The 21,559-nt window shown below is 38.7% G+C and overlaps 1 protein-coding gene across 1 annotated transcript in view; it reads left to right on the top strand.

Moving 5' to 3' along the window:
* nr5a2 (nuclear receptor subfamily 5, group A, member 2) overlaps positions 1-21,559 on the top strand; it is a 183,414-nt gene that overhangs the window by 91,196 nt on the left and 70,659 nt on the right. Inside the window, exon 6 of the mRNA XM_059984676.1 lies at positions 14,340-14,459. Coding sequence (XP_059840659.1) covers positions 14,340-14,459 — 120 coding nt within the window. The remainder of the gene's footprint in view (positions 1-14,339; positions 14,460-21,559) is intronic.

Raw genomic sequence — 21,559 nt, 5'->3', positions numbered from 1 at the left:
CTCATTCATGATCAGTGCATGTTAAATTAGATGTAATGGTATGCGAGGAGTGTTGATACCTGGATAGACTGTAATCAAATCCATTAGCAATGTAATAAATAAATTAAGGGCTTCCTGAAGTTATGATTGTTTTATAGACTAGTGCTTAAGATGATGTGTGTCTGGCAGCAGATGAATTGTGGACTTTGTGATCCCTTGGGTGATATGCTCTACTGAATTTTCCAGCGAGGGGCCTTGGAATAGGTAGTTGTTGACCGATTGTGCACCTACAGTGTAATACACCCAAACAGTTGTCAATCAGTTTCTAACCAGTAAATTCTGAATAATGCCAGCAGGAGGGGTGCCCCATTTCCAAAAATCATTGAACATTTTACAGAATTTAAAAATGTAAAAGCAACCACTATAGATGTAGGAAACATGATTTTATTCTGAGCCACAGCTGCACTCAACAGGCATAGGTGAAACCCTCAGTAAGACACAAACCATGGGGATGGGGGTGGAGGGGTGGGAGGGCAGCAGAAGGATGGTGCAAATATTTTGCCCTTGGTTAGATAATTGACAGTGTATTTCCCAGTATGACACTATCTATAGTGAACATGGCATATTTTCACCTGTAAGAAAAATGTAGACAGTATTAAACTTAAAAGAACAACATGTTCCTGTTATTGTTTTTGAGAATTAATTTATTTTTCTTTGTATGTAAAGATTTAATTTTTCAAATAGCTACAGATGAATTATTGATGAGTGAACAAAGCCTTTTTAAATGTTTCAAATATTTAAGAATTGGATCATGTTTTAACAATTTAAAATCATGTGAGTGAATTTGAGGGTCACAAATCTGAATTGATTTTTGTTTGCAGACATAAACTTGTAGATGATAGCCTGCTTGAACGCTGATTGTCATTGTCAAACACAATTTACTGTTATCTGTGAACAGCGTTAAAATGCTTCAGTCATTAAACCAATTGATGCATTATTTTATTGTTACAGTTTAGTAGAGAAAATATATTTTCTGTGAAATGCATGTAACAAATTTGTTTCACCTTTTGAAGCTGATGGTGAGTTAGCTGGAGCACAGGTGAAACTGTTACACACTTGCCCATCTTTTTCATGGGTAGATATGAAGTGGTAATAACTACTAGCCATGATAGTAAGCCCTGTCTCCTGAGAATGGATGATTAGAAGTACAATGATACTCTGGGCACTATAATCATATTCACCACACACCTTCCTGTGGAAGAACTGAGGAATTTTCCAGGGCTCATTTCTGGGCCTTTTGCTCTTTATGATTTGAAGATAAGCTTAAGGGCCCCAATTAAATCACTTATTATTAATACTAAAACTGCCCACGTGGTTGGTAGTGAGCTAGAAATATCTAGGGTGTAACTGTAGACTGGTTAGATGGGCACAAATTCATTCCAGAGAAGTTCACTCCATATCTAGGAGCCAGAGGAATATGAAATAAATAAGAACATAAGAAAATAGGAATGTGGTAAGCCATTCGACCCATGAAGCCAGCCTCTCCATTCAATATGTCGACAATAGATCTGTGCCAAACAGAAGGAGAAATCATAGGGGACTGTGAAATATATGTCCATAAATTCCTGAGGTCATGTTGTGGTCCAAAAGGTAGATAAGTAGTAAAGAAGGCATAGTAAAAACTTGTCTTTATTGGCCAAGGCAAGGAGTGTTGATGCAGGAACATCATAGTAAAGATGTAAAAATATTAAGCAGTGCTGTGTACATTTCTGGCCACTGCACTACTTGGAGGTGTAACTGAACAGGAGAGAGTACAGAGGAGATTCAGGAGGGTTTTGTCAGTACAGGAGAATCAAAGTTTTGAATAGAGACTGGGGTAGTTTTGGAATTATGGAAATGGAGACATAGTTGAGGTGAATAAGATTATGAAAAGCTTAAGCAGAGTGAATGGTGAGGACTTAGTGCCATTAGCAGAGAGATTTATAATGAGGGTCATTTTAAATAATTGGTAGAAGAATTAGAGTGAAGTTGAGGAAAAATAGTACTGCTCAACATTTCAATGGAATTCAGAGCTTGATAGATGAAAGAATGTTGGAAGCAGAAATTCTCACCATCTTTAAAAAGCAACTAGATGAGCGAGAACAGTGGTGGTCGCAAACTGGAGAAAACGAAATTAACTGGAAGTACACACTAGCATTGACCATAAATTTCTATGAACTAAAAGCTTAAAATATCTTTTAACCATTGCAATTCCCCTTGAATATGTCATGCTAATGCATCAAAGAGACAAGCGTTTATGTTTTTCCTTTTAAATCTTCTGACTCTCATTCCATCCAGCATTCAATTCAGGAGTATGATATTTACAAATGTGTATCTGTGGTGAGTGTAGTTCCTCATACAAGTGTTATGAATCCCGGTGAGTGTAGTTCCTCGTATTAAGTGATACCAATCCTGCAATGTAACTTGGATCTCCATATCAATCCAAGCAAGCAGCAAATGCGGAGAATTATCTCTTTACGTTCTGAACTCGGTCTCAGAACACGAGGATGAAAGCCTTCATTCAGTGCATTACATGAGCTCAGAACGTATCTTGTTCTGATGAGTTGCTTTAGAAGCTTAATCACTGTAGCGATGTAGGAAAGACAGCTAATTTGTGCACAGCGAGCTCCCACAAAAGTCTGCGTGCAAGTGAAGGGAAAATCCTGCTTATGTGGTACAGTTGTGCAATACATTTTGCCAGAAGTACACCTTGAATTAGGATTGACCACAGTAATACACCTCCTGTCACAAAGAGAATATTACAATTTTTCCTTTTTATTAAGAAAAATGATAAATAGTCTTTAGTGGAATGTCACAGAGTGTACAAAGGATGGTTACACAGTGCAGATAAGGGGGACGCAGATGTCATTTTGCTTACATATTAAAGAGATTTTTCTTCCGCTCTGTTTACTAACTTCAATGGTCGCTTTCATTTATCAGCAACAGTTGAAATGAACTAGTGTGAGGAGGTGTGGGAAGAGCCATGCATGCAACAATAATGCTCTTGTTCAGGCTTTCACTCCTCCATATTTAATGACACCTCAGGCATTTGTTTTGCCTTGCAGACTCACTTGCTTAAGATAACCCCTAACTATAGGAGAATTAATAATAAATGATCATGCAGATCTCTTGTCACATTGTTAGCAAATTACTTAATTAATAACTTTAACAAAGGCAGTGCACGTCAAAGGAAATAAAGTTAGAAATACCGAGGTTACTGAATGACACAATGTATTTGTGTTTAGATTGAAACAAAATCTCACTTTGATTATTGCATGTCTAACAAAATCCTCTTTGTCGAGCATTGAGCACTGTCCTTTGACTTTTGGGACCTGGCATTGAAGTGGAGAAAAAAACGATAGGATAATAATTCTGTCAGAGAATTTGAGCCAAATTCTATACCTCTGCTGATATGAACTGGAAGATCCTGATGGAAGTCATGGGGAGCAGAAGTTACAACCTCATCGTGTTAATAAACACTTTCATTCTGCAGTTTGTTGGAGAGAAAAAGCATTAAAATTTTTAAGCACCTTTACACATTGAAAAAGATCTGACGCTGACCATGCAAAATGAGCAAGCATGTACTGGGGGGCATGTTGACTGAGTTTAGGACAATTTTGACTCATTTATTCTATGCTAATTCTTTACCTCTGCCTGCCTAAGGGTGTCCTTGAACTTTACCTCCTTCATAGTCATAAGGCTTTTGAAGAGGAGTAGAAAAGGGAACGAGCACTTTTCAGGTCACCCAAAGATTAATATTTTGTTTTGTTCAATCATGTAGGTTGTGTTTTAAATCCAGGAACTTCACTCAGTGACTAGGTAATGAACCAGGTTTTTCTTCTCTTTCAAAGAGAAACTTTGACTCGTTCGGCACAACATTGAGGGCTAAAGAGCTTGTTCCTGGACTGTATTGTTCAATGTTCTATTTGATTTCTTTTACTACCAATTGGAATTAGAGTCATCCGTTAATTCCATCAATAATATTGGTGACTTTAAAGCAGGTTGATTACTGGTTGCTGATATTTGAAATGGATTATAGTTAACGTTGCAACAATGTGTGGCCTTTCTTAAAACAAACTGACTGAAGTTGTAAAAATGAGTGAACATTTGACTGAGCTGAGAAAAGTTCTGGGTAAAACTACTGTGTTATTACCTCAAACAAGAGAAAATAAAAACAAAACATGAAAGGGGAACAAAAGATAGTGGAAACGTCATAAAGAGGCAGGTAGCAACTACATTAGGGGAAAAAAAGCAGATTTAATATTTTATGCTTAAACTTTAAAATCTTTGAGTTTTTTTGATGAGGTGCTGTACAAGTGGGTTGAAGGAGCAAAGGAAATATTTGGTGCACTCCATGAGGGATAATATTTGGTGAAAGGACATGATACACAGGGCCACATGATAATGTCTCATTCTGTGAGAACAAATTTTAAAGTAGAACAGCATTCTCCAAAATGCACCAAGACTCTGCTATTTGGCCACAGGGTAGAAACCACCCAGATGGAAAGCGTGCAAGGGGCCAGCCAGATTCGAAACCGGGACCACTCACCTCAAAGTCTGGAGCAGCTGCCACTAGACCACCGGCTAGCATGTAGGATATTGGACTTCATTATATGGGATATTGAATACAGGAAGGCTATGCTCCAATTTTCCAAAACTTTGGCCAGACTTCAGCTGGAGTACTTTGTGCCGTATGGTCAGCAAGGTATAGGAAGAAAAGGATTGTGCCTGAGATGGATTAGAGGGCACCATAGTAGTATAGCAGTTCATGTGGTGCAACTAACTATAGCTTGGGATGTTCCGTAGTTTGGACTTCAATTCAGCACCTTCTGTAAGGAGTTTGTATATTCTGTCTGTGAACCATGTGGGTTTCCACCAGGTGTTCTGTTTCTTTCCACAGTCCAAAGATGTACCAGTTGGTAGGTTAAATGATTACTGTAAATAATCCTGTGATTAGGCTAGTGTTAGATAGGTGGATTGCTAGCAGGTGCAGACCATTGGGTCAAAAGGGCCTGTCCCTCACAGAATCTCTAAATACATAAATACTTTAGTTATGAGGAGAGATGGAAGAAACACAATCTGTTCTCATTGGAGCAGACGAGGTTACAAGGGGCATATAGATAGAGTAGACTGCAAATAACCCATATCAGGCATAGATAAAACTAGAGGACATAGATCTGAGGTAAAGGGGAAGAGATTTCAAGGGGACATAAGGCAGAGCTTCTTCATCCAGAGAGTATTAAGTACATGGAATGCACTGCCTGAGAGAATAGTAGAAAATGAGATGCATTGAAGAATTGTCTAGCTGAGCTCTTGAATCACCTTGGTGTGGAAAGCTATGGACCAGGTGCTGCACGGTGGAAGGGCCGAGTGGCAATGATCTACGATTCCATGATGCTCCTACTGAAACTGAGAAGTGCAACAGCTGCTGTAGAGAAGAAGCTCACTGACTAGGGAGGTGGCAGCAAGCTTCCTGGACAACTTTAGAAAATCTGGTGCATGAAGTCCAAGTGAGGAAGATGACCTCCCATGATAGAATAGCATAAAAATCGCCTTGTGTACATCAAGTCCACCAGAGAATTTCCAGCATCATTGCTGCTCGTTTTGGTGGACATTTAATAAGAATTGCATCAGAGAATATCCTTTACTTAGGTGACCCTGCTGAAAGATGCAGCAGCAGGAACATGAAATAACAAATATCTCTAGATGTGGTGATTAGAATCAGCAGCAAAAGTATTTGAAGAGGATGGTCAATGAGTGACAACCACTAAGATGTAGATCCTCTTCAGCCATCACTACCATTCCTCCCCTTTACAAGCTAAGCAGCTCATTCAAAGCAGTATTTTTAACTCCTCTACCATGATGTTATCCTGTGTCAAAAGCGAGTTACATCACATTTCAGCTGGAGATTCCTTGACCAGCTTGGAGGATCTTTACCTTGTTAAAAAATTCAGTAAAATTACCACCTTCTGTGTCCTCCTCCACCCAACCCTGAATCTTGACAATGACATGGAATAATTTTGACTCATTTTGAAAGTGATGGGTGGGAGAATTAGTTAGAAGGGACTAAGTGTAAACTCCACAATGTCTTCTTAAATGTATAAGTTGTCATGGTGATGGAAAAATTATAATTTAAATTGTAATTTATATAGAAATCATAAGTTGTTGTTATTAATTATTATTTGTAATTTTGGCAAAGCAATATTTGCTCTACTTAGAACTTAGAAAGTGATGTTGAAAGTAAAGTCAAACCGCTACTATGCCTGTTGACCAGTTTGAATTCGAATTTTTGACTTCACTCTATCAGTACTTAATTATTGCAGTATAGAGCAATATGATTTTTATTTTCTCTCTCCCTTATCCTTAACACAATGATCAATTCTATGTTTTTGCACTTAAGCATAATTAGAATACTTTTAAGACTATAAGACCATGAGATATAGGAGCTGAATTAGGCCATTTGGCCCATCTATTCTCCTCTGCCATTTCATCATGGCTGATCCAATTTTCCTTTCAGTCCCAATATCCTGCTTTCACCCCTTATCCCTTCATGCCCTGACCAATCAAGGATCTATCAACCTTGCCTTAAATACACATAAAGACTTGATCTCTACTGCTGCCTGAGGCAATGAATCCCACATATTCTCCACACTCTGGCTGAAGAAATGTCTCTTCATCTCCATTGTAAAAGGACACCCCTCTATTCTGTGGCTGTGTCTTCTGGTCTTGGACCCTCCCACCATAGGAAACATCCTCTCCACATCCACTCTTTCAAGACCCTTCACCATTCAATAGGTTTCAATTCGGTCATCCCTTATTCTTCTGAATTCTAGTGCATACAATCCCAAAGCCACCAAACACTCTTCAAGCCGTTCAACCCTAGAATTATTTTTGAGAACTTCATTTGAATCCTTTCCAGTTTCGCACATCCTTTCTAAGATGAGCGGCCCAAACTACTCACAATACTCCAAGTGAGGCCTTACTAGTCTCAACATTACATCCAATTTGCCTTCTTCACCACAAACTTAACCTGAAAATTAACCTTTAGGGAATCCTGCACAAGGTCACACAAATCCCTTTTCAACTCAGTTTTTGTATTTTCTCTCCATTTAGAAAATAGTCTACACTTTGAATAAGGATCTAGTGCTTTCTCGGTGTATATGATGAATAAGCTCTTCTCAGGCGTCCAGCTAGGTACTGATATTGATTTTAACCAGCGTTTCAATAACAGACTCTGTCACCTTCATCAGGGATGATGCCTAGGCATGTCTAGTCTGGTGGTATTTATACCACCATCATTCATCTCTCCTGATTGTTTAGTCTTCATCTAATCAGGTTTCTGCTGTTCCACCTATTTACAATCAAATTCCAGTTCTTACTTAGAGAGAAACCTTTGTCTTTGTTAAATTTGATTTCCTCTACTTTTATTGCAATGGCTTCCTTCACCAGGTGGTCCCAAAAGCCATTGACACAGCACAGTAGTTTTGTGCCATCAAAGTTAATCCTATGGCCATTGCGAATATAATGTTCTGCTACCGCTGATTTTTCCGGGTAACCCAAACGGATGCACCTCCTGTGTTCCTTGATGCGGGCTTCCACTGTGTGTCCTGTCTGGCCAACATACCCTGTCCCATACTTACCGAGAATCCTGTAAACATCAGCTGTCCTGAGTCCCAGGTCACCTTTGATCCACATAAGCTATGATTTGAGCTTCCTTATGGGCTTGTGGGTGGTATTAATCCAGTATTTCTTCTTTGCAGAAATCACGGAAATATAGGGAAGACAGGTGGTAGTGACAGGTTGCTCCTCGTTGTTAGATTTCCTGGTTTTTCCATCATCCCTTTTAAGGGCCCAATTGATTTCCTTCAGCTTATAGCCATTCTGTAGGAATGTCATGCGTAATTATTTTGTTTCCCTTTGGGTTCAAAACAGTTCTCGCACGGTTAATCAAAGTAGGAGGAATTGTTCTACATTGGGAGGCTTGATGGTGCCTGTTATTGTTGGGGTATAAGTCGATGTGAGTGGGTTTCCAATAGATGCCAAGTCTGAGGCTACCATCCAGTTTCTGCCATATTAGAATGTCCAGGAATGGAAAGCAACCATTCTTCTCCATCTCCATCATAAATTGAATGTTCAGATGTTTGTGGAACTGTTGGAGTGCCTGGAGTCCATGAGACCACACTACGAAGGTGTCATCAATGTATCTGAAGAAGCATTTGGGATGTAAGGGCGATGAACTCATAGCCCTCTCCTCTAAGTCCTCCACCTATATTTCCAGTTTCTGCAAGGATCGCCAGGATACTGAATATATACTGGATTAATACATCCACAGACCCATTAGGAAGCTCAAATCACAGCTAATGTGGGTCAACAATGACCTGGGGCTCAGGATGGCTGGCCCTTACAGGATTCCCTGTGAATGCAGAACAGCATATATCAGCCGGGTGGGATGCTCAGTGGAAACCCACATCAGGAGCACAGAAGGAGTCCCTTTTGGGTTATCCGGAGAAACTAGTGGTAGCAGAACATTGCATTTGCAATGGCCATAGGATTGACTTCGATGTCATAAAACATCTCTTCTGCACCAATGGCTTTTGCTGCTGAAGGACGCCATTGAAATAAAAATAGAGAAAAAGAATTTTAACAAAGGCGTAGGTCTCTCTCTAAGTAAGAACTGGAATTCAATTGTAAATATGGTGGGAAAGCAGAAACCTGATATGATTAGGACTAACCAATTAAGAGGGATGGATAATGGGGATATAAATACCACCAGACTAGACATGCCCAGGCATCATCCCTAATGAGTATGGAAAAGTTTGTCATCAAAATCTCAGTTAAAATTGATACCTGTACCCAGTTTGAAGCCAAGAAGAATATATTAGTCTACCCTTTCATTTCTTCTGACGAAGTGCATGACCATACACTTCCTGACACTGTATTCTATCTGTTACTTCTTTGTCCATTCTCTTTATCTGTCTAAGTTCTTCTGTAGCTTCTCTACTTTCTCAGAACTACCTGCCTTTGCACTTATCTTCATATTGTTTGCAAACTTTACAATAAAGCCATCAAATCTATCATCCAAGTCATTGACATATAACATAAAAAGAATTGGTCCTAACACAGACCCTGTGGAACACCACTCATCATCGGCAGCCAACCATTCTTTGCCTCCTGCCAATCAGCCATAGCTTTATCCATACTAGTATCTTTCCTGTAATTCCATGGGCTCAAAACTTGTTAAACAGCCTCACGTGTTGCACCTTATCAAAGACCTTCTGAAAATTCAAATACACAACATCAACTAATTCTCCATTGTCTCTCCTGTTTGTTACTGCTTCAAAGAATCTCAACAGGTAAGATTTTCCCTTGAGGAAACTACACTGACTTTGGCCTGTTTCATCTTGTGCCTCCAAGCACCCTGAGACTTCATCCTAAATAATCAAGTCCAACATCTTCTCAACTACTGAGGTCAGAGTAACTAGCCTACAGTTTCTTTTCTTCTGCCTCTCTCCCTACTTGAAGAGTGGAGTGACATTTGCCATTTTCAAGTCTTCCAGAACCACCACAGAATCTAGAGATTCTTGAGAGATCATTACTAATGCCTCCACAATATCTTCAGTTACCTCTATTAGAACCCAGGGGTATAGCCCATCTGGTCCATGTGATAATGAAGGGTCTTTCTCCAGTTATCAGTACAGAGTCCATCATACAGTTTCTGTCTATTGGAAGTTATTAAATACACTGTTCCAGATCATATGCCAATTGAGGTTTTAGCTAAGTAAATACTTAGTTAGGGGTTTCTTTTTCTGCCTAATTCTCCCTAGGTTTATTACTCCTAATCTCTCCATCCTCTTCCTGCACTTCCATTCCTCACCAATGAGCAAGCTGAGAAATTGAATTTTCAATATTGCATATAAAGCAAACTGAAGTATTTAAAAGACCTAGCTAATTTTCATACATAGAATTAAGTTGGACTGTCCTAGAGATTTTATTTAAACTTCACGTCAGTTATATTCACAATTAATCTCAATGAAACATACCTTACAATGAAAAGTCTGCCAATAAAGCTGTGTATTCACAGGATCATGTCTGCAGCACCAGACAAGAAACTCTTTAACATTTGGGATGCAGCCAGACTCTAATAACTCTGCTTGCAAGATTCACTGAAGGGAAATCAAACAGACTGTTGGCCAATGAAATAAGCATTTTCTAACCTGATGATCATAATTAAGTATTTCTATCATCTGGATACATTTGGTTCTTACTTAGTAGTTATAAACACAGTTTGGTAATATCACTATGCTGATTTGCCTCTGATTTATTCACCATTTTGAATGAATTACTGAGGCAAAGTACAGCATGCTGATGGGAATAGACAGAACATTTGCTGTTATTGACTGTGGATGGATTTGGCACAATGTGTGTAGCTCCTAATACTTGATATGAAACCCACATAACAAATGGCCAAACAACTGAAGTTAAAGGTGACGTGGTACATAAAACAGTTTTCCTCATCTGTCAGCTCGTCCAAGTACAGAGAAGCAGAGACAAACCTGTAAATGATCATAGAAGATACTTAAAATTATCATTGCACTAGTGACATATTTCTAATGAATTCATAGATTTTTTTCAAGCACTTCTGAACAGTTTGCAAGATATCATATGACCTGGAAGGTCTTAGCAGATTAGCCTTATTGAGGTTCTCAGGATCTGAAACAATCTGTATAATTTCTGTTCTAAGGAAATAAAAGTATTTGGAGATGAAATATTAATTAAATCTATTGAAATGCTCAATGTATATTTTTTCTCAGATTTTCAGAAAATCTTAAAGTAATGGTGTTGAATGCTGTTTACATTTTAGATAATTAACTCCATTGTCTGATTTCAAAGATTGAATATTAAAGATTAAAGATTAGCTTTCTTCTCACATGTGCATTGAAACATCAGAGCATACAGTGAAATGTATTGTTTACGTCAACAATCAACGCAGTCGAAGGATTGCGGGGAAAAGCCCACAATTTTTGTCATGCCGGTGCCAACAATGCATGCCTACAACTTACTAACCCTTACTAATCCATATGTCTTTGGACTGTGGGAGGAAACCAGAGCTCCCGGACGAAACCCATGTGGTCACAAGGAGAATGTACAAATTTCTTACAGACTGCAGCAGGAATTGAACCCCAATCACTTGCACTGTAAAGCGTTATGTTAACCATTGTGCTAAAGTGCCACCCTCATGTGACATGCTGATTATTTTCCATGATGTAATCAGCGAGATGCTGACGGATCATGTCAGAGTGGAAAGCTTTTTTTCGCATGCAGAAAATATAAAACTACGAGGTTTCTGTTTGGAAAAATAAAGGGTCACTCATTTAAATCCAAATTTGAAAGGGAAATAGCCGTTCCTTCCTGAATCTGGTGGTGTGGTCTTTCAGGCTCCTGTATCTCTTGCCAAATTTTAGCGGCATAAAAATAGAATGGCCTGAATGGCAGGGATCTTTGATGACAGATGTCACCTTTTTGAAGCAGTGCCTCCTGCAGATCCTGCCATTGGTGGGGAGGAACGTGCCTGTAATGTATTGGGCTGAGTCCTCTTCACTCTGTCCTGCAGGATGAGGGTGTGTGGAGGTGATCAGTAAGGGGAACAAAGACTAGGTCGGGCTCTGCATCAAATGGCATCATCATTGGATGAAATACGTGGATTGAACATCAAAGACTTCCCACTTAGGAAAATGAAGCCTTCAACTCCCTTGACCCACACATCAGGCAAGGCTGGTGTTTTGAATACCACAGAAGCAGGCCTTGCCTTTCAAATTATGACCTTCTCCTTTATGGAAATGCAAATAAATTTTACCCAAGCAGCTTTACAGTTGGATGTCACTCACTGAATTTCCAGATTTTAAGGATTTTGATGTTTTGGGTACAGAAGATCAAAATAAATTTCTGAAGTCTTGTAACTGAAGAACAAACATTTTAGATAAAATTCATTTGCATAGTGTACTTACAAAGTTACAGCAAAATATTCTAAGCCCAGACTATGTGTAGATTTCAGATAACTATTTATTGATCATCTGTCAGGTGTTACTAGTTACATAATTCAGTTATTAATATTCCCCACTAAAATATAACTTGAGGACTGCACACTTATTAAAATATCCCCGATATATTTGATGGTATGTTATCACAATTTAAAATCGCTTTTGTGTTTTAAGAAATTGATCATCTGGATATATAATCGAAATTATAGAGCTGTTAAAGGCCCTCAGTCCACCATTTTCATACCAACCATCTTGCTCACATATGCTAATCTCATTTAACTGCATTATGCATTTATTCTTCAGAGTCAGGTTTCATATCACTGGCATGTAACATGAAATATGTTGTTTTGTGGCAGCAGTACATTGCAATACATAATAAATTAACTATAAATTACAATAAGAAGTATATATACAGCATATAAAATTTAAAATAAATAAAAGCAAAATAAATAGTGAAGTAGTGTACATGTCCATTTAGAAATCTGATGGTGGAGGGGAATATGCTGTTCCTGAAGTATTGAGCCTGTGTCTTAAGGCTGCTACATCTCCTCCTTGATGGCAGCAATGAGAAGAGGGCATGTCCTGGGTGAAAGGAGTCCTTAATGACAGATGCTGCCTTTTTGAGGCATTGCCTTTTGAAGATCTCCTCAATCCGGGGGAGAGTGGTGTCTATGATAGAGCTGGTGGCTGAGTTGGCAACTTTGCATACCATTTTTCAATCCTGTGCAGTGGCCGCTCTATACCAGATGGTGATGCAACCAATTTGAATGCTCTTCATGGTATATATGTAGAAATTTGCAGGTCCTTGGTGACATATCAAGTCTCCTCACACTCCTAATGAAATCCAACAGTTGTGTTTTTTTTTGTAATTGCATCAATATGTTGGGCCTAGGATAGATCTTCAGAGATCCAGGAACACCCAGGAACTTGAAACTGCTCACCCTTTCCACTCCTAATCCCTTGATGAGGACTTGAGTGTTTTCCCTCAACTTCCCCTTCCTGAAATCCACAATCAGTTCTTTGGTCTTAATGATGTTGAAAGCAAGGTTGACATCTGATCTGTCTCACTTCTGTACCATTCTTCCATGCCATGCCTATTTAAATGCCCCTTAAAGGTAATGATTGTATCTGTGTCCACCATCTCCTCTGGCAGAGACCTCTGGATATCAACCACACTCTTTGTTTCAATAAAAACCTTTCCCCGCAAATTCCCCTACCTCTCATCTGAAGCCAATGCTCCAATGTTTTTGATACACCAGCCATACAGAAAAAACTCTTAATTTTGGTTTATATCAAATCACTCCTCAATCTCCTTTGCTGCAGCGAAACCAGCAAATCCAATTCTCCCCCTAATTCTCCCTCTTCAATCGAGCCAACATCTTGCATTCTCTCCAGCACAACCGTGTACTTCTTGTGATGTAGTGATGAAAGCCACACATAATATTCTGTGTGATCTACCCAGTATTATGCAAAGTTGCAGCATCCCATCTTTTATATTCTGTGCTCTGACTTATAATGACAACTACAGAATATACCTCCATCACCATCCTATCTACCTGTGAATCTGTTTTCAGGTAACTGTAGACTTGAATCCCAAAGCCTTTTTGTTTTTCAACATTCATTAGTTCCCTTCCATTTATTGTATTTACCCTACTCCCATTTGAATTCCCAAAATTAAATTTGATCTGCCAGTGCTCTGCCCAATTTTCCACCTGATCTGTCGCGCTATATCTTTGCACAAACTTTCTCACTCTCCACAGCACCGCACCGCCAACTTTCATGTCATTTACATAGTTGCTAATCATTCATCCCATATTCACATCCAGATAGTTTAAGTATATAGTATACTAAATGGATCCCAACACTAATCCCTGTGGTACAGCACTCGTTGCAAACGTGCAATCAGGAAAGGTTTGTTCCATCACTGCTCTCCTCTGCCTTCCTCCACCCAGCCAGTTTTGGATCCCATTAGCTAGTTTGTCTTGGATCCCATATGCATTAAGCTCTGGATCAGCCTGCCAAGTCCATATGGACAACGTCTACTGCCCTACCTTCCTCAATCTTCTATCATCAATCTAGTTTACAATGTGTTTCTATTCTAGTGTTTCTTTTAAAGTACAGTCTAATGCAATGAAATAGTGTTGGAATTATTGTGCCTGCATGTGTGTCATTTCATTGCTGATGCAAACTGGTGGCTTGCAGCTGCTGTTTGCACTTATCTATCAAAGCAGTAAATTCTAGGGAATTGAGCACAGACCAAATGTATTTTTTTGTGTTTGGCAGGTTGACGACCAAATGAAACTACTTCAGAACTGCTGGAGTGAGCTTTTAATCTTGGATCACATTTACAGGCAAGTGGCACATTGGAAAGAAGGCGCAATCCTCCTTGTTACCGGGCAACAGGTGAGTGCAGAATGCAACACTGCAACATACTGAGGGGACTGCAAAGGATTTTGTGGTCCATTTACCTTTCTCTGACCTCTTTAAAATATTTGACTTTAAAGTCGATTGGAATGTACAGTGATTCAATTTTGCTTTCTTCCAAACATGACATACTGCCAATATTTGTTTTAGTGGAAAGAAAACTGAAATCAATACCTTCCAGCAGAGTAATATTCATCATTGTGCAAACAGAGTTTGTTGTTGATATCAAAACTATTTAATTTTGCCAATCTCATAGTTGGGAATAGAGCAGTAGCCCAGTATTCATGTAACAGCATTAGTAATCTAAAAGTTGGCTTAATAGCCCCATCCATGGGAATTCTAATTCCATTTAAAAAAGACAGAGAACAAAGTAAACCACTGCCAGTAAACAACATCTGACAAAAATTGGTGGATTGTTATAAAACACTAACCGATTCAATAATGTATTCTAGTGAAATCTAATCTATATGTGACAGTAGTCCCATTGAGAATGATTCTCTGCTGTCTTCTGAGGTTACTGGCTACCTGGTTATCTAGCAGCGTAGTTCTTTAAATGGCTTCCATCCTCTCAGGGCAATCAATGCAATATAGGCAACGGTTATAGATCATCACTTGTTCAAAGCTCTTTTTTAGAAATTGAAGAGGAAATTAAGTCAAGTCATCCTGGAACTCAACAATGTCTCAAAAGTGTCAAAAGATCAGGTTTTCATAACCCAGCACCAGACCAGGAACTCAGTAAATCACATACTTGGCTTTTATCTCTTTCAGTTCGAATCCTTCCGGTCACCAATTATGCCCACCGTAATCCTTTTCACGATCCCATTGATTAGCCCAGTTATCACCATCTGCCAGTGCAGTAACCAAATTTCCTGATCCTCTATAACCATTTACCTAATCAACAACACAACCATCGACAACCTAACCTGTGAAGGATACTGTATCCATCACTTGCTCTGTAGTACCTGTACCTTGAGCTAACCAAGGGAATTACAATGGTGGGCCAACAACATAGTCAATAGCCAGCCTCCAGTGTATTCTAGAATTCTGATAACAACTTCTACAAAATACACATACATTTACCCCATAGCATGTTTTATGCTACATCAGAATTTATACCTCAGAATGCTTTGAAAAGGCTACCGGTAAATGTTTCATCTTTATGTATCCTCTATAAATCAACCCGAAACTGTTAATAATTTTGGGGGAGAAGTGTGTGGGTTCTGGTCTTACTCTGGGTACTTAAGCAGTGAAGCCTTTTCTACAGACTGAGTGTTGCTCTGTCCAAGTTAGCATCACTTGGTTCATTAAACAAGGATCATCTGCTCTCTTGGGTGGATTTTAAAGATCCCATGGCACCATTTCAAATTAATGTTATTTTCTGTGCTCTGGAACACATTTAGCCATCATCCAGGAGCACAAAAAAATTCTAATCATTATCAATTTGTTATTTGTGGAAGATTAGCTTCACCATTACAGTATGATAATGTAAGACAAGCATTTTGGGAAAATGTAAGACTGTGAAAGGCACTATAATACAGACCTTTCTTCATTAAAACAGGAAGGGTATCATTATTGCCAATTCTTGTTTCATGTCGTTTTGAGATTGCCTCTGATGACATTGCTCACATACCTTTTGGGTGTCCAGCATTCCTCCTGTAATCTTGTCTGTCGCAAAATCTTGCCATTGTCTATGAATGTTATACCTTTCGCTCAAGTATTTTAGCATTTATGAATAAAGAAAGTGATTTATTTTGTGTTATAGAGAGATAAATATAATTTATAAAGTAAAAAACACACAGAATTGACTTATCAAAATGTATCAATTGCCAGCAAATAGCACTATAAAGTTTCTGTGCAGTATATTTACTTCAAAGAACAGAAAATATCCAAAATTAAATCTAATTCAAGATTGTTGACTGCTAACTACTACAGCAAAGCTTCAAAGAAAAATATTAAATTAAATTATTTTAATTAATAATCCAAAATTAAATCTCTCAGCCTATGATAACTTTGGCATTTATCAACCAGTGATTAATAGGCAAAACTAGCTCCGAATTTCTGTCAACTGCTGAAGGACACATTAGACCTTTCACAACAGGAAACTCCTTCCCCTCACTTCACAGAAGCGCGAACAACTTGTCTTCAAAATCTTCACCCTCAGCTACATGCCCTACTTCTCTAAAAATATAGACTGCCCATGCCCCTGCCTCTCCAAGGTCACCTAACCTATCAGGCTATGCAACTTCAGTTACATCACTGCTAGTCTGATTGGTCAAAATAGTGTTCAATTAGCTTAACTTATCCCAACACTTTTAAGAACTCAGCACTCTCAGTAGCAGTTCATCAGGAATTCAGACATCCATCCTGTTCAGGTCACAAGCATAATTTATGGATAACCACTTCAAATCACACCAAACCTTTATTTCTGTGGTATCCATAATAAAGTACCTTAATCACCTTCCCTGACACAAGCCTAACCACTGGCTTAAATACACAAACCACTTAATCAATCATAAAACAGGAGTCGCACTGCATCCACAATCCCTGGACGATGGCCCCTACAAATGTAACCGTCTCAGCAGGGTTCATATTGCTAAACTGCTAAAGTGAAGTATGTACAGCATAGGAGTAGAAATCCTAACCAGGGCATTACAATTAATTGCCATCAAACAGCACAATAAAGTTTCTGTGCAATATAATAACTTAAAAGAACAAAATATATCCAAAACTAAATCTAATTCAGACGATTGACTGCCATCTACTACAGCAAGGCTTCAGAGGTGAGTTTTGATTCTTGGGGAACAAAACTAAAGCTGCCTAACTCCAGTGATAACAGTATATTCAGAAAAATTCCCACATCCTGACATGAGCTCCACTTTAGTCAGTCTTATGATTTATTTCCTTTTTCTTCATTTATATTTTTCTCTCTCTCCCTTTCCTCTCTCCCTCTCTCTCTCCTCTGTCTTATACATGTTTGCCTAATTTCTCCCACATGCCATCCCTCCTACTCCTCCTGCAATCATGGCCAGATTAAGTGCATGGCTTAAATTAGAGATTCCCAAAGCGGGAGTTTCTAAGGCAGCAATATAAATAAAGGGGGTGGTGATGTATGGCACTCGGTAGCTAGAGCAGAAGTTGAAGAATTACAGACTTAATTTAAGAAATTAACTACAAATCACAAGCATTTGATTCTCAGTGTCTCATAATTGATTACAATGATCAAATGGTCACCTCATCACTTGCTGACTTACTGTTTGTTCTCTTAAAATTTGCTTGAAGCACATTATAGTTTCTGAAAAGCAAAATGATACCTCTATATTTGTCATATTATGAGAAATCTGGACTGAAGAGAATGTGTTATTTCCTGGTCCAGCACAGCCGGCACATTATAACCATTCACTGCATAGTACAATATTAGCTAGTAAAATTCCTCTACTCGAATCAGGCAGTGACTCATTTCCTGTGAATTAGGGTATGGCATTCAATGGGGCATAGTTCAGAATCTGCCCCTTCGAATGGTCTTGACCACCCTTCTCTAGCTTATGGCACAACTGAGATATTGCGGCCCCACTTTACGTACCTTCAGACAGAGTTAGGTTTTAGCTGATTGTGATGATGTCATAATTTTCCCCTTTATTGATCACAGCATATTTCAAGTTTGGACTTGAAATAGGAAATTGATCATGGTCACTAATCCACAACGAAAATGGTGAAAGCAGACCAAACAAAACAGAAGTGTAGTGTGGAGTAACTAAAAATATGGATTTATACCGTCACCAAGCAACCAACAGCAGCCTTTGTGTCTGTTGCGTGAAACAGTTTTTTTTTTCAAATGAGGCAATGAAACTGTCCAGGTGCTTGAACATTTAAAGAGAATACATTCTAATAAAGCAAACAAGAGTTTGGCTTATTTCAGTCACTTTGTAAAAACCATCAGAAATGGAAAACATTTCAAATGATGTTTGACAGCACCTCACAACAAAACAGTAATAGTTTGCGTGCTTCAAACAACACTTCATTGCTCATTGGTAAATCTGGAAAGCCCCATTCAATTGGAGAAGAACTGATTCTGCCAGCAGTAAGGGAGGTTCTGAGTATGTTTTTTTGCAAGTTACCAGACCAAATAATTAAAGTGATTCTGCTCAGTGACAACTCTTTTCAAAGTTGAATAGATGAAATGTCTGAGAATGTAGAAGACCCTTTGTGCAACATACATAGGACATCAGAAGTTGCTCTGCAGTTAGATGAGCCAACATATCAATGAACAGTTTGAATGCTTTCTGGTTTACACACAGGTTCAAAGGGAAACTGCCCTTGATGCTTTTCTGTGCATTTTTAAACGGTGATAAAATTCTTTGAAGACTCAAATGCTTCATTCAGTAATCAACTCAAGAATATTAGGCATGGCATTGCTTATTTGACAGAATTACTCACAGTTTAATTAAATCAATCTTCAGTTGCAAGGAAATGATGTGGATCTTATCAAAGTCAAATTAATTGACTCCATAGAAGTTAATCCCATTTAAGTGCTTCATTGGCTGTCATGACCTTTTCCAATTTCTGAGCTTCTCTGAGTTGAAAGAGAAAGAAAGAATACCAGATGATGATATTCAAGTAAGCTGTGTTCACCTGGGTGAGCTGCATAAAGACATGTCAGAGAGATCTCAGGATCTTCTCTCTATCCAAATTCCGGACTGGGTAATAAACCCATTCCTGAACATGTGATGAGGCATTAATAGGAAAGATGGAGGATGAACTTATCTTGCTACAAAATGACTTTGAGCTGAAGCCAAGGTTTAGAAAATTCATACCAAGACTTATGGTTGCAGAAAGAAATCTCAGAATGCTATCATGTACTGTAGATAAAGTTCTTTATTGCCTTTCCAACATCATACTTAGTGGAACGTGGTTTCAATACAGTCATCCAAATTCTTTCAAAGCAACAAAACAGTCTGCAAATTATCAAAAGTGAGGATCGGGATCTGAGATTCCTTCCGAATACTATTCAGCCTGATGTCAGGAAGCTGATATCACTGTGCCAAGCCCATCCATCTCATTGAAAGGTGAAAAAGCAATGAATCTGTGAACAGTTGGATGATTAATGTACACACTAAAATTGTTGGTGAAAATTATTTTACTGCAGTTAAATAAATAAATAATTTTATTTGTGGCTTTAAATAGATTTGAATTTTTTTGCAATTATTTATCACGGTTTTGAATTTACAGTTCCTAATTTCTTTCACTGTGCATCGTAAATCAACATTCTTTATAGTTTTTTACGTAATGGCTGGGGAGAGAAAGTGGGGTGCAGGGGATGGTGTCTGGGAGACAAGGAGGCAGTAACCCACAACAGTTTGGGAACAACTGGCTTAGATCAACTAACAAGATACTTAGTGGGTGCGGCTTTTGCATCTCACGATGAGGGATTCCTTACAGTGGTTCCAGACTTGGACTGACACTGAAAGGGTTGTTGTAAGGTAACATCCGTTGAAAGGAGCAGTCAACGTGCTGCCCGACCTGCTGAGTTCATCCAGCTTTTTTGTACGTGTTGATTTGACCACAGCATCTGCAGTGTACTTTGTGTTTGTTGTAAGGTGAGTTTTATTACCCGCAGAGTATGGAGAGCTAGTAGTGTTCATCACTGACCTGGGTTCTTCTGTGATCCTGAGGTGACAACCTCCCTAACAGATTAAGCCTGGGATATATCTGGGACACTGTTTTAGGTTGAGTGAACAGTTAAGGAGTTTTAAATGTGGAATGATTTTCCTGTATTAACTTAGCATGGAATAGCTAATATTGTACTTAAAGAATGCGCTCTATAAAAACATTATCCATCCAAAACCAATTTGTGTTTTATGTTGTTGCTTCTTTTCAGAAGTCTGGCTCTTTCTCACTCCTTCAGCTGAGTTACTGTTTTAGACTTGTATTCAAATTTAATTTAGTTTCCGATCTGTACATTATAGACCTTGCAGTGTGACATCACTTGCACAACAAACTTCAATAATACCATTACTGGCAGAACTCTAGCTGCTGGGGTATCAACAAAAATGACATTAGATCTAAAACAAAATAGCAATATGACATACAGTATTATCAACCTACAATTTATTAATTGCGCAGACACCTAAAATCAAAGCTCTGTAGCATTTCTTTCTGTTTAGCTTTGACGTGTGTTGCACCCTCAGAGCAGAAAAGTGTCGAGAGGTACTTTATGCCACCTCATTCGGAGGAATTGCCCGAAGGAGGATGCTGACTTTGTTGAAAGAGGTGGTGTAAATGTAGTGAATTTAATATTTCAGTAATATTTGAGTAAGGTTATAAATATATTGTTTGATTAAGCATCCTTTGGTTACATAATTCATTATTGGTTATATGTACGAAGTTCACGAATGTCATATGTCATTATATCATACATGTGGGCCATACTAAAGTAAGACAAAGTAAGCAAATATGTTCTTCGGGTTCCTGTGTTTTTCTTTTGATAAGCTTCTGGAGTTACAAAACATAACAGTAAGGGTTTTGTGAAGGAAGCGGAGAACATGAAGCCTGGGCAAATGAAGAGCGACTACAAGCTAACAGTGGTTCATGAAAGATGCCAGAGAGGGAATGAAGGAAACTCAGTATGGAATGCAGAGTTGTCAGAAGTTCCAGAGATAAGAAAGGGTAAGAGTGATGCAAAGGAGTCTTCATGTGAGGACCCGGTGTTAGCAAGGACATGCATGGAGTAAACAAATGTTTTGGGCAGCTTTAACCAGGACATTGTGCTTCCAGACTTGGTTGGAGCTGCTCTCATCCGGGCAGATGCAGGGTATTCTATCCTCCTGCTGACTGCAATAGATGATGGAAAAAGTTTTGGAGAGTTTGAGGGATTGTGAGTCACTTGAAATTGAATATTCAATCTTTTGTAGTGATTCTGTGATTCATCGGGCCAAGTTTTTGGCGAATGGTGTAGCCCAGCATATTGAGCATGCGGTATTTAGCAGTGGTCATTCAGTACAATGTTAAAGGTAGGTGGGGAGAACTTCTCTCATTGTAGATGGCCTTGGCCAGTCTTTTATTTGTCAGAAATGTTACTGCCT

The sequence above is a fragment of the Hypanus sabinus genome, chromosome 11, assembly GCF_030144855.1.
Source record: "Hypanus sabinus isolate sHypSab1 chromosome 11, sHypSab1.hap1, whole genome shotgun sequence".
NCBI lineage: Eukaryota > Metazoa > Chordata > Chondrichthyes > Myliobatiformes > Dasyatidae > Hypanus > Hypanus sabinus.
The sequence above is the reverse complement of the archived record's forward strand: the minus strand, read 5'-3'. Positions and strand labels throughout refer to the sequence as shown.